The 13,847-nt window shown below is 62.0% G+C and overlaps 1 protein-coding gene across 1 annotated transcript; it reads left to right on the top strand.

The window, feature by feature from the left end:
- The first annotated feature begins 2,795 nt into the window (after nt 1–2,795).
- TRPV4 (transient receptor potential cation channel subfamily V member 4) lies at nt 2,796–9,405 on the top strand. The gene is made up of 16 exons (XM_053993835.1): nt 2,796–3,205; nt 4,171–4,343; nt 4,499–4,651; nt 4,779–4,919; nt 5,008–5,306; nt 5,754–5,933; nt 6,018–6,176; nt 6,290–6,382; nt 6,546–6,619; nt 6,705–6,870; nt 7,070–7,136; nt 7,367–7,680; nt 7,812–7,939; nt 8,139–8,260; nt 8,396–9,106; nt 9,214–9,405. The coding sequence occupies exons 1-15, from the start codon at nt 2,841–2,843 to the stop codon at nt 8,536–8,538; spliced, it is 2,577 nt and encodes an 858-aa protein (XP_053849810.1). The 5' UTR covers nt 2,796–2,840; the 3' UTR covers nt 8,539–9,106; nt 9,214–9,405.
- Nucleotides 9,406–13,847: the final 4,442 nt, after the last annotated feature.

Raw genomic sequence — 13,847 nt, 5'->3', positions numbered from 1 at the left:
GCCTGGGAGCCTCATTTGGGGCTGTGTCAGCCTTGAAGGGTGTTTGGGGAGACTGTTTTAGGGAAGGTGTTTTGGGGCTGTTCCTGGCAGGGCTGTTTTGGGTAGGGAGATTCGGTTTTGTTTGGTTTTTTTTTTTCCCTAGGGGAGCTGTTTTGAAGAGGATGTTTTGGAGCTGTTCCTGGGAGGCTGTTTTGAAGCTGTGTCCTGGGAAGGCTGTTTATGGGAGGGTTTTTGGAGCTGTTCTTTGGGAGGGCTGTGTCAGAGACATTTTTCCTGGGGGCTTATTTTTTGAAGGGTATTTTGGGGCTGTTCCTTCTGGGCTGTTTTGTGGCCGGTGCTCCCGGGAGACGGCCCGGGGACGGGTAGGGGCGGGCGGGGGCCGATCCCGAGGGCGGGTCCCGGTGGCGCCTCCGCCGCTGGAGCCGGGGCCGGGGCGGGGAGGGGCCGCTCTGGGGACCGGCCCCGGGCGACTCGGCGGCGCCGGAGCCTACGGGACTTTCCACGGGACCTTTCGCGGTACGGAACCGGGGGAGCGGGCAGCGGGGGGCACGACCGGGAGTGGGACGGGCCGGGACACGGGGACCGGGGCTGGATGGAGCCTCCTGTGCGGGGACACGGAAACTGGGGCAGGATGGGGCTCTCCGGGCAGCACACGGGGACCGGGGCAGGATGGAGACCCCAGGTGAGGCCGGGGTCGAGGGCTAAGCTGGGCAGGACCAGGGGGACCCTTATGGATGCACTGTCCAGACAGCCTGGGGACTCGTGATCTGAGATTGAGGGGCCGGGTGGGTTCCCAGGCAGAGCTTTGAGGAGGGGGCTCCCACCGGCTCCGAACCCCCCATGCTGCCCACACCGAGCTCCTGGCTGTTGCCGAGGTGAGCACGGGCCCAGCAGTGAGTAGGATTTTGGGAAGCAGCCGCATCACTTGGGGTGAGGATTTCCGACAAGAACCGGCTGTGGTTTCAGTGATTCACTCCCACCGGATCACCCTTTAATGTCATGGGACACCCTCCCTGCCGCCCACCCGTGGATGTCCCCACACATCCCCGTGTTGGTGACAGCGTCTGTGCTCCCCTGGTGAGCACTGACTGGGGACACTGGTCCAACTGGGAGGCACCTTGGTGGGATGCTGGGAAGAGGTGGGAGCACAGGTGGGGTTTGTGTTGGATGCGAGAGCTGTGCCTTGACTCAGTTATTCCAGGAGGTGAGGAAGACTGAAAAATCCAAACCCAAATAACCAAAGGGCCAAATCAAACCCCTGTGACAGCACCTTTCCTGGCAGCACCCGGGCTGACGGCACCAGCCCTGAGTCCCTCATTTCCCGCACAAGCTTCAGTCCCGGCCAGTTACAGCAGGTGTGGGACAGCCGGTGCGCGTCCGGGTTTTCCCTAAAGCTGCACTTTTCCGGGTGCCAGCACAGTTTGGACAGATCAGGTGCTCTGTCCCCGTTCCCAGCCCCCAGGGTCCGTGTGCTTGGCAATTCCCTCTTCTCCCTTGTCTAAGGTCAAACCAGCCATGCGAGGGCCCCTGTTAGCACGGGGTCGGAATGTGGGACCTGCGGGCTTTGGCAGGTGCTTGTGGAATTTCTTGCAGAGACAAAAGGCAGCAAAGTCAGCAAAGAGGAGAAACTGTCAGCTCTGTGTCCCCCCCAGGGCTGCACTGTCCTTTCTGTGTGTCCCCCAGGGCTGCACCAGCCCCGCCGGGTGTCCCTAAGAGTGGCAGGGAGAAGGGGCCTCTGCCTGAGCCCCCTCCCTGTCGCTGCAGGGTTTGGGGCCGTTTGCCACCCCCATCCCCCGTGCCCACGGGAGCACCGCGTGGCTGCCAGGACCCGCTGCCTCATTCCAGCCCCTTCCCCGGTTGGGCTGCCCTCCCGACAGGGCCCAGCCTGCCACTGTGGCTCGTCGCACAGAGCTTCAGCCCAGCACAAAATGACACGTTTCCCGCTGCTTTTTCTGTCCCGGGAGGGCTGAGCTCCCCGCAGGCGGGAGCTGTGCTGAGCCCTAACGCTGCTGGGTTTCGCCGGAGGGTTTTGGTGGAAAGCGGGGCTGGGGCAGTGCCCGGGGTCAGTCACCTGTCCGTGTCCCGGACGTGGCGGGCAGGACGCGGTGACACGGTACAGTGCTCTGCTGGCTGCGCTGATGGCACGTCTCTCCTTCATCTCCACGTCCCTCTGGGCAACCTAAACCCATAATTTCTTGTCCCAGCCGCTGCTCCTGCCCTCCCGCGGGCTGCAGCCCCCCCGTGCCGCGCCCGTCCCCTCCCGGTGCCCAGATCCGGGTCCCACCGAGCCCCCCCGGGTTGTGGAGCATCAGGAGCAGCCCTGGCCCCGCTCCCAGCCCTGCTGCGGTGGTAGCTCCTGCTGCCTCTGGGCGCTTCCCTGGACGCTTCCTTGGATGTGGGGAGTATCCCAAGGAATGTTTTCTTTCCTTGGGCGGCAGATCGCAGCGCACAGGGTCTGCTCTGTGCCCTGTCCTGGGCTGCACCCCGGCTGACCGCAGCGGGGCCGGGCTCGCCCTCGCCCAGCACGGCAGCGCCGCAGCCGGAGGGGCCCCCGCAGACGTGAGGGGTCCCCGCAGCGGGTAGGTGGGTGCCGAGGAGAGCCAGGACAAGGCAGGACCGGCCGGGAGACTCTGAGCTACAGCGGGTCCGGCCGGCCCCAACCTCTGCCAGGGTGGGTGTGGGTCCCGCCGCGGGGCTCGGAGCCCCGGGGAGAGGATGGGGAGGGTCTTTTGGGGGTGACACGGGGTTTTCCTCTGCCAGGTCTCCTGCTCTCGTGGAAGGAGCCGGGGGTCACAGCCAGCCAGGCAGGTCAGTCGTGCCCGTCCCTCCGGGCAGGGACCATGGCAGACAGCGAAGACGCCCCGCGCGATGCCGGGGAGGGCGCGGGGGAGGACGGCTCCCTCCAGAACGAATCCTTCCCGCTCTCCTCTCTGGCCAACCTGTTCGAGAGCGAGGACACCCCGAGCCCCGCCGAGGCAGCCCGGGGTCCCCCCGGCGCCGGGGATGGAAAGCAAAACCTCCGCATGAAATTCCACGGGGCCTTTCGGAAAGGCGCCCCGAAGCCCATGGAACTGCTGGAGGCCACCATCTACGAGTCCCCCGTGGTCCCCGCGCCCAAGAAAGCCCCCATGGACTCCCTCTTTGACTACGGCACCTATCGCCACCACCCCAGCGAGAACAAGCGCTGGCGCAGGAGAGTCGCGGAGTGAGTGCGGCGGGGGATGCTGGGGTGGGGACACCCCGGTGGGGATGGGGATGTTCAGTGGGGGACACCCCGGTGGGGATGGGGATGTTCAGTGGGGGACACCCCGGTGGGGATGGGGATGTTCAGTAGCTGGGGACGTGGGGCGGACCTTGGAGCGGCACTTTGGGGTGCTTTGGGCAGAGGTGCCGCGCACAGGGAGCAGCTCCCAGTGAGTCCCAGTGGCAGCGCCGGGCTGTGCCATGCCCTGGTGGGGCTCGGCAGCCCCCGGTACCGCGGGGCCGGGAGCGCGCTCCCCTTCCCCCTTACGGGCGCCATGAAAGAGGCTCTGTGCGCCCGGCCGCTCCCCTGGCCGGTGCGGCCGTCTGGCTGCGGCATGAAAGGGCTTTTCAGGAGGGCCTCCACCCTGCCCGCGCCAGGAAACCGGAGCCGGGGGGGGCAGCCCGCGGCCGGACGCACAATGCCCCTCTGTGCCAGGCACCTGGGGCGGCCCGCCAGTGTCCCCACCCAGGGGTGCAACCGGCTTAGGAGAGTGGGATGTTCCCCCGTGGAGGTGGGTGGAGGGGGCCAGGATGCCCCGTGAGCCCTCAGACTGGAAGTCTCCGGCTGGGGCAGCCGCCAAACGTGCTGCCCCCATTGCCGGTGCCCGGAGCTGTGCCCGGTCCGTCCCCCCCTGCTGCCGACTGCTCCGACCGGTCTGGCTTCACCCGTGGTGCCGGAGCGTGACAAGCCCGCGGCCCGTCCCACCCGGGGGGCACAGCTGGGGCCCCAGGCGCTGCAGCACCTGGGTGGGAGCTGGCACTGGGAGCACTGGGCTGCTGTGCACGAGGAGGCACTCACAGGTGACCCCGGCCGGGAGGTGTCCCCACGTGTCTGTCCCCAGTGGCTGAGCACCCTCAAGCTCGTTGCACAGGTGGGGGAAGCCGAGGCAGCAGCTCCTGTTCCCAGAGCTGGCGTTTCTCCCGCAGGAAGCAGCCGCCCGCCGCAAAGGGGCCGGCTCCCGACCCGCCCCCCGTCCTCAAGGTCTTCAACAGACCCATCCTCTTCGACATCGTCTCCCGGGGGTCCCCGGCCGGCCTGGATGGGCTCCTCTCCTTCCTGCTCACCCACAAGAAGCGCCTCACAGACGAGGAGTTCCGAGGTGAGGGCCTGGCTGTTCTTGCCCTGGTGCCAGGGCTGTGCCATGGCCACTGGCGGTCCCTGTATTCCTGGGGATGGAGATGCACAGCTCTGGCATGGGGATCCACGGGCCTGAGGGGTTTGCTCCAGCCCCCCCTCAGCACCTTCCACTCGCAGAGCCCTCCACGGGAAAGACCTGCCTGCCCAAAGCCCTGCTCAACCTGAGCGGGGGCAAGAACGACACCATCCCCGTGCTCCTGGACATCGCCGAGAAGACGGGAAACATGCGGGAGTTCATCAACTCGCCCTTCAGGGACGTCTACTACCGAGGTGGGGGGCGTGGGGCCACTGCTGGCCCCGCCTGGGCATGGGGGACACTGGGGTGGGACCGGAGAAGGGACCTGGGAAGGCTGGGACGCGGGGGAAGTCCCGGGGCTGACGGGCGGTGGTGGCCCAGGTCAGACAGCCCTGCACATCGCCATCGAGCGCCGCTGCAAGCACTACGTGGAGCTGCTGGTGGAGAAGGGAGCGGACGTCCATGCCCAGGCCCGCGGCCGCTTCTTCCAGCCCAAGGGCGAGGGCGGCTACTTCTACTTCGGTGAGCAGGGAGGGACCCGGGGGGCTGCGCCCCAAGGTGTCCCCGCAGCGGGGAAGGGGTGACGGGAGCCGCGGTGCTGTCCCCGCAGGTGAGCTGCCCCTCTCGCTGGCCGCCTGCACCAACCAGCCGCACATCGTGCACTACCTGACGGAGAACGGGCACAAGCAGGCGGACCTGCGGCGCCAGGACTCCCGCGGCAACACCGTGCTGCACGCCCTGGTGGCCATCGCCGACAACACCCGCGAGAACACCAAGTTCGTCACCAAGATGTACGACCTGCTCCTCGTCAAGTGCGCCAAGCTCTTCCCCGACACCAACCTGGAGGCCCTGCTCAACAACGACGGCCTGTCCCCTCTCATGATGGCAGCCAAGACCGGCAAGATCGGGGTACGTTGTCCCCCCGTGCTGGGGGACGTGTCCCTGCCATCCCTGCTGAGCCCTGTCACACTCAGTGCATGCACGGCTTCTCTCTGCAGATGCTGGTGGAAACCTGGATGTGCAGCCCTATTAACCCGGCTAATTAACACCCCTTTGCATTCTGGCCCTTTCCCTATTAACTCCAGACCCTCACACAGCCCATCTTGTCCCCTGACCTGCCCTTGGCCTCTGGTGGGGCAGGCAGGGGAGTCACCAAAAATGCAAAAGCTGCAGCATCCTACAGAGCTGCGACAGTGTCTGCATCACCCCAGGAGCACCTGGGAGCATCCTGAGCCCACTGGGGTGCAGGGAGTGCATTGGGGGATGCACCCAGGATGGGGTGGGAGGAGGGCAGGGTGCCCCAAGCAGGTGGGGCCAGGTCTGTGGGTAGCAGTCCTCCCTCCCTCCCTCCGGCAGATCTTCCAGCACATCATCCGGCGGGAGATCACGGACGAGGACGCCCGGCACCTCTCCAGGAAGTTCAAGGACTGGGCGTACGGCCCCGTCTACTCCTCCCTCTACGACCTCTCCTCGCTGGACACCTGCGGGGAGGAGGTGTCCGTGCTGGAGATCCTCGTCTACAACAGCAAGATTGAGGTGTGCAGGGCTGGGGGGGACTGGGAGGGGTCTGGAGGGGACCGGGTGGCCCTGTCCCCTCTGTCAGCAGCCATGTCCCACCAGAACCGCCACGAGATGCTGGCCGTGGAGCCCATCAACGAGCTGCTGAGGGACAAGTGGCGCAAGTTTGGGGCTGTCTCCTTCTACATCAGCGTGGTCTCCTACCTCAGCGCCATGATCATCTTCACCCTCGTCGCCTACTACCGCCCCATGGAAGGCCCCGTGAGTCCCCACGCTGGCACAGCCCCACGGGCCAGTACTGCCTTGCAGGGGGGTCTGCTGGGTCTCTGTCCCAGGGGATGGGGGAGCAGCTCAGCTCTGTCCTCTCCCCGCAGCCGCCCTACCCCTACACCAGCACCGCCGACTACCTGCGCCTGGCCGGGGAGATCATCACCCTCCTCACTGGAATCCTCTTCTTCTGCACAAACGTCAGTGTGGCAAGGCAGGGGGTGCTCCTGTGGGGCCACTGAACTCTTGGGGTCTTCAGGGGTGACAGCCCCACCCCCTTGAGGCATCCACCCCTGCCAAAGTGGCCTCAGCCATGGGGACTCTGCCACTCGAGACCCTCCAGCCTCTGCCTCTCTCCCACAGATTAAAGACCTGTTCATGAAGAAGTGCCCGGGCGTGAACTCCTTCTTCATAGATGGCTCCTTCCAGCTGCTCTAGTACGTGGGGAACCCCCAGGGCCACCACGAGCCACTGTATCCCCCAGACTTGTGGCTGCAGGGCCTGACCCCAGCTCTCCTCCAGCTTCATCTACTCGGTGCTGGTGATTGTCACGGCGGGGCTGTACCTGGGTGGCGTCGAGGCCTACCTGGCTGTCATGGTCTTCGCGCTGGTCCTGGGCTGGATGAACGCTCTGTACTTCACCCGCGGGCTCAAGCTGACGGGGACCTACAGCATCATGATCCAGAAGGTCTGCTGGGGTCGTGGGTCTTGTCCTTCTCCAGGGGTGATCCTCCTGTGGAAGTACAACCTCAAGAGGTCCCTCCAGGCTTTGTGAAGGGTTCCTGTGTCTCTCCACTGCTCTCCTCGCAGCTCAGTTGTGCCAGTGGCACAGCTTGATGATGATGCCGTGGTCCAGCACACCTCACTCTCCTCTCCATCGCTTTCAGATCCTCTTCAAAGACTTGTTCCGCTTCCTCCTGGTCTACCTGCTCTTCATGATTGGCTACGCATCAGGTAACGAGCCAGCTCCCCTGGCTGGGGAAGGACAAGCCCTGTGGCTCAGCACAGCTGGGCAGGGGGCTGCAGACCCCCAGCCCCACCCCACCTGCCCACAGGCTTGGCCTTTACCTCCTCCCATGGTGGAGAAGGTCTCAGCAAGCATGGAGCCACACTGGGGCCCATTGTGGATCCTGTCCTGGCCGTTGCCCCTGTGGACTCGCTTGTCCCTGTCCCTTCTCCCCCAGCCCTGGTGTCCCTCCTCAACCCGTGTCCCAGCAGTGAGTCCTGCAGCGAGAAGTCCAACTGCACAGTGCCCACCTACCCTTCCTGCCGGGACAGCCAGACCTTCAGCACCTTCCTGCTCGACCTCTTCAAGCTCACCATCGGCATGGGCGACCTGGAGATGCTCGAGAGCGCCAAATACCCTGGCGTCTTCATCATCCTCCTTGTCACCTACATCATCCTCACCTTTGTGCTCCTCCTCAACATGCTCATCGCCCTCATGGGCGAGACTGTGGGCCAAGTCTCCAAGGAGAGTAAACACATCTGGAAGCTGCAGGTACCACCCTGGGCGTGGCGGGGTGGGGGCTCCAGGACCTGCCTGTGCCTGGGGGACTGCAGCACCGAGGCACCTCGAGCTCCATGGGCAAGGCACCTCCATGCTCAAGCAGTCCCTGGTGTCCCTGGCAGTGGGCCACCACCATCCTGGACATCGAGCGCTCCTTCCCAGTGTTCCTGCGGAAAGCCTTCCGCTCGGGGGAGATGGTCACTGTGGGGAAGGGCACCGACGGGACCCCTGACCGCCGCTGGTGCTTCAGGTAAAGGTGGGCGCCCTCGGAGGCTGGGGAGCAGCTGAGCCTCTCCCAGCAGCATTTCTGGGGGGCTGGCACTGTGCACTCATTTGCTGGGTGCTTTGTAGTGGTCTGGAGGCAGCTGGCATTGTTGGTGGGTGCTGGAGCTCCTGCCCCGGCTCCCGGGCGCTCCGTGCAGCCCCTGCGGGTCTGACCTTCCCCACAGGGTGGACGAGGTGAACTGGTCCCACTGGAACCAGAATCTGGGCATCATCAGTGAGGACCCGGGCAAGAGCGACACGTACCAGTACTACGGCTTCTCCCACACCGTGGGCCGGCTGCGAAGAGGTGAGCGCCGCGCTGTGGGCTGGGACATCCCTCAGGATGCTGCTTGCAGCCTCTGATGAGCCCCAGGAGCAGATCTGGGGGCCTGGGGAGCAGCCACAGGCTCCCGGCTTTGTGCATCTCCCACCCTCTCCACAGATCGGTGGTCGACGGTGGTGCCGCGCGTGGTGGAGCTGAACAAGAGCTGCCCGCCGGAGGAGGTGGTGGTGCCCCTGGGGACCATGGGCACCGCGGAGCCGCGGGAGCGGCGGCACGGCCATGCCCCGAGCTCCCCGCTCTAGCACGGCAGCACCGGCAGCTGATGGACTCTGCCCGGCTCCGGAATGGCGACTGAGCTGGATGGTGCTTGTCTGCTCCTCAGGGATTCGCGCGGCCTCCGTCCCTCCGGCAGCCGCTGTCCCGGCGGGTGTCCAGCCCGGATGGGGGGCCTGGCGCTGCCCCAGCGCTGCCCGCGGTCTCGGCTCTCACCGGCGCCACCGCTTCACCTCGCTGTGCCGGGCCGTGCTGTGCCGTGCCCGGAGCCTCGGCCCGGGCCGGGGGTGGGGAGCACGGCCCTGCCGAGGCCGATGGTTTTGCCACAGAGTTTTGCACAAGATTTATACGATTATTTATTTAGTAATAAAGACTGACCCGCCACCGCCGCCTCCTCCCGGCGCTGGGTGATTCCGGATGGGAGAGCCAGGCTGCCGGCAGGGCTCGGATGGAGGAGCTGCCTGCTCCGTGGCCGTGCCATGCCAAACCGTGCCAAGCCATGCCGTGCCTTTGGGCATGGTCACCCATCATGCTGAGCTCAGGTGTGGTGCAGGGCCGTGGTGCACAGGTGCGGTACAGGGATGTGGTGATGCACAGGTGTGGTGCAGGGATGTGATGATGCACAGGTGCAGTGCGTGGTTAAGATGCACAGGTGTGGTGCAGGGTTACGATGCCCAGGTGCAGTGCATGATTACAATGCACAGGTGCAGTGCATGGGTACGATGCCCAGGTGTGACACATGGCTATGATGCCCAGGTGTGGTGCATGGTTACGATGCCCAGGTGTGACACATGGTTACGATGCCCAGGTGTGGTGCAGGGTTACAATGCACAGGTGCAGTGCGTGGTTACGATGCACAGGTGCGGTGCATGGTTACAATGCCCAGGTGTGACACATGGTTACGATGCACAGGTGCAGTGCGTGCTTTCGATGCACAGTGCAGTGCATGGTTACCATGCCCAGGTGTGACACATGGTTACGATGCCCAGGTGTGGTGTATGGTTACGATGCAGAGGTGCAGTGCGTGGTTTCGATGCACAGGTGCGGTGCATGGTTACAATGCCCAGGTGCGGTGCATGGTTATGATGCCCAGGTGTGACACATGGTTACAATGCACAGGTGCAGTGCGTGGTTACGATGCCCAGGTGTGGTGCGTGGTTACAATGCCCAGGTGCGGTGCATGGTTATGATGCCCAGGTGTGGTGCATGGTTACGATGCCCAGGTGTGACACATGGCTATGATGCCCAGTGCAGTGCGTGGTTACGATGCCCAGTGCAGTGCATGGTTACGATGCTCAGGTGTGACTCATGGTTACGATGCACAGGTGCAGTGCGTGGTTACGATGCACAGGTGCAGTGCGTGGTTACGATGCCCAGGTGCGGTGCATGGTTACAATGCCCAGGTGCAGTGCGTGGTTTCGATGCTCAGGTGCGGTGCAGGGCTGCGGTGCACGGTGGCTCCACTGGAGGGCAGCACACACCGCGCGATGCGGGCCCGGCCCCGGCGGGCGCGGGGAGCCCGGGCCGGGCTGACCCCGCACCCCGAGCTCAGGGATGTGGCCACTGCTGGGCCGAGGCAAACCGGCTCTCCGCATCCCCATAACATCCGTGCCCCATCCCCTCCCTCCCTAGCCCATTCCCATGGATCCCCATCCCATTCCCATCCTCGCCCCATCCCATCCATCACCCCTCCGTAACTCCTTTCCTCCTCACTCTCCCAGCCGCCTGCAGTGGTGAGCGTTCCTGTAACAGCTGGACGTTGTGCGGGTGTGAAGGAGCGCTTTGGGTGGGCACCAGTGGCATGGTGACACAGAGACCCTGGCCAGGGCCCTGGGGACAGCCCTGCTCTCTCAGCAAACGCTTTAGCAGCAGAGGGGACACTTCATCTTCCAACTTGATGAGTCGCCGTCAGCGCTAACGGCACCGTCTCCGTTTAAATGTAATTTACATACATCTCTCATATTGTGGTTTAAGTATTTCCCCAGGGTGAGGGATGAATATGTTTCATTATCACTCCCTGGGAGAGGCGGAGGTGGCGGCTCCTGCTTCATAATCGAATGAGGAGCTGAGCTGCTCTGCTTCTAGGCTGGGTCTTGCGTGAAAACAATAAATTTGGCTTTCACCCGACTGGGTGGCCACAGTGGGCAGTCCTGGCTGAGCCGTGTGTGGTGGCTGGGGAGCCCTGGCACAGGACTCAGCCAGAGATGGGCTCAGCACCATGGCTGCCCCCGGCTGCAGCACCAGAGATGGGATTTTCCAGTAAAATGGGACATAAACCAATTTTCTCCCCTCCTGTGCAGCACTTGATGCCCCAAAGCCAAGAGGCCACATGTCAGTGAGCTTTGAAAAGATTTGGGTGTGGGAAGGACAGCTGTCACCAAGCCCCTGCATCATCACTCTGCACCCTGCGGTGGCTCTGTGAGGACAGGGACACCACAGCCACCATGGTGACATCCCAGTACAGGAGGCCTCTGCCACCTTCAGGGAGTGGCTTTGGCCCTTTTACCCCCTGCCCCACCGAGCCTGGAGCTGTTTCACCCCCAGCTGTGGTGATGGGGGCACCTGGGGGCCGGTGAACGGGGGGTGCTCGGCCCCGGCCCCCTCCCGCCCCTCCCCGCGCCGCCCTGCCAGAGATGACAAACCCAACAAAGGGAAGAGAAAAGCACTTGTCATCCAGAATGCGGAGCGTGGAAGCAAATTTATTTTTAGATAAATCTAAAGCTTAATTTGTGAAGCTAATATCAATCAAAATGAGAGATGGGTTTTTTTAAGTCCTTTTGCAGCCGTGCAATTTATACTGCCTGTCTCTCCTCCTCGCTCCCAAACAGCAAAGGCGGCCGCTAAGTTTAATATCAGCCTCATCCACACCTGCCTTAGAAATTTGTATTATTATTGGTATTATTGTTGGTATAATTTGAATAGGTAGGCCAGAAGCAGCATCATTTCCTTCAGTGTGTTCCCACGGTGCTCGTGGGTGCTGTGCCTCACGGAATGGGAGGGCAATGGGCTGTGGTGTCTTCATCCTCAGTGCTGGGATGTACCTCAGGTGTCCCTGCCCCATCTCCCACCAGTGTCTGTGCACATTTTGGGTCCCCACGTGCCCACCTGCACCTGCCAGAGCTGGCACTGCAGCAGGTGCCCACCAAGGAGGGACCCATTTATTTTGCATTCCACACTTGAAGCCTCCCCGTGCCCAGCGAAATCCTCCTCCCAAGGAGCGATCTGAGGGGAGAATTAACCTGCTAAATAATAAAAAACCCCCGCACACCTCCTAATGAAATGTAATGACTTGGAGACCTGCAAGATGGATCGTGCCGTCGCTGCCAGCCACTCGCCCTGATTTATGGCGAGCTGGGAAATCTGATGGAGGCAGCGCTAATGAATCCTCCTCCCACGGGCACCGCTGACGGAGCAAAGTTTCTCCTGGAGCCCCCAGCACGGCTCCGTGCACCCCAGCCTTTGTAGAGTCCCCCTTTGGTGCGAGGGGGTCCCCAAGGAGGGGCTGCCCTGCACGGAGGGACCCGCCAGCAGCCCCGCCGTGCTCCAGCCTCACATTCCTTTGATGTGGCATCTTTTTAATGACAAAGATCTGAGCAAAGATCTTCCTCCAGACAGAATAATTTTAACGTGCAGGCAGGCAGTGGCAACCCCCCATCAGTAATGTTAACCTCTGTGAAAATTTCCTTTTGTCCCAATTTCTCTTTGTTCCCCGGATCGGCTGTCATGCCGCTCGCTGCCGGTGACAGAGAGGTCCCCTCCCGGCGTGCCATAAATACCGGCGGAGCCACGCGCGCCGTTGTGAGTGAGCAAAGCAGACAAATGGAGCTGCCAGCCCCGGCCTCAGGGCAGCTCCAGGCACATGGCTGTGTCCCCATCACCATGCCTGTCCTTGTGCCCATCCCATCCCATCCCATCCCATCCCATCCTCATCCCATCCCATCCTCATCCCTGTCTCCATCCCATTCTCATCTTCATCCCTGTCCTGCCCCCATCCCTATCCCATCTCATCCCCATCCTTATCCCATCCTCATTCCCATCCTACTCCATCCTCATCCCGTCCCCATTCCCCATCCCCATTGGTTCCAATCCCATCCCATCCCATCCCATCCCATCCCATCCCATCCCATCCCATCCCATCCCTGTACCCCCTTGGCCATCTGCAGAAGGCAGCTGAGCCTGTGCCACCCTCAGTCCCCTCTGTGGCTGGGATAAGGCCACGCCCTGTGTCCCACCATGGGACATGGAGGCCAGGGAGAAGTGTCCACAGCCAGGAGCAATTTGGGATTCAGTGCCATTACCCTGCTGTGACTGACTCACTGCTGCCGCCGGGCAGAGCAGTGGGATCAGAGTTAGGGCTGCTGGAGAGCCCCCACCCCACCTGGGCACCAGGAATGGCCCTGCAATGGAAACCCAGTGGGAAACAGGAGAGATGGATGGCAGCGGAGATGCCACCCCCTGCGCTGGTGACAGGAGGGGACGCGGTGCCTGACCCCGGCACCCACTGCCCCACGAGGGACGGTGTCCCCCGGGTGCACGTGAGGCCACAGCCCTAATCCAGGGATTTGTCCCATGTGCCACCCCTTGGGCGTGAGGCGGAGACTGGTGCGGGCAGGATTAATGGCTCAGCATCGTTCACAGGTTATTTATAGGTGCTCCTCCAAAATCTCTGGGAGCAGGGGGGGTGTCCCAGCTCTGGGGGAGGCCACAGCAAAGCAAAGAGACTCCAGAGCACACATCCAGCGAGATCCTGGTTTTACTTTGGGAAAAACACCATCCGGACACACGGCTTGCGGGTTTTGTGTTGTTTTTTTTTTTTCTTTTTTTTCTTTGTCTTTTTTTTTTTCTTTTTTTTTCATTTTGTTTTCTCATTTTTAAAACAATATAGTGCAGCCAGCACTTCTCACAGTAGAATATAATGGTCAATTTTAGTATAAAAAAAAAACATTCTCAGAGATTTGTAAATGCACTTAGTGCTTGAACAGGCTTTCAGGGATACAGTACCTCTTTTCCGAGCACAATCACCTTGGGTTTCATCGGGATATTATTCTTCTTTTACCTTTAAACATCAAAACACTTTGTATTTCATGGTGAGGAGCTTTTTGTAAATGAACAAATCTATTAAACACAGAATTACACAGAGTGAGTAACAGACCATAATGAGAATTTTGGAATTGTTTGGGTTTTTTTTTTAAAAAAAAAAAGAGAAAAAAATAGGAGGTATGTGAGCGCCCCAGTACCGCGACCCAGAACCAAGGTAGAACTGACAGTAAGGGGGGAAATAAAACAGCCTGGAAGTGTGAGAGCCAGGGGTTCCCAGGAGAGAGGGGCTGAGGGGGTC

Source organism: Vidua macroura, chromosome 18, assembly GCF_024509145.1.
Source record: "Vidua macroura isolate BioBank_ID:100142 chromosome 18, ASM2450914v1, whole genome shotgun sequence".
In the NCBI taxonomy this organism is placed as follows: Eukaryota; Metazoa; Chordata; class Aves; order Passeriformes; family Viduidae; genus Vidua; species Vidua macroura.
The sequence above is the reverse complement of the archived record's forward strand: the minus strand, read 5'-3'. Positions and strand labels throughout refer to the sequence as shown.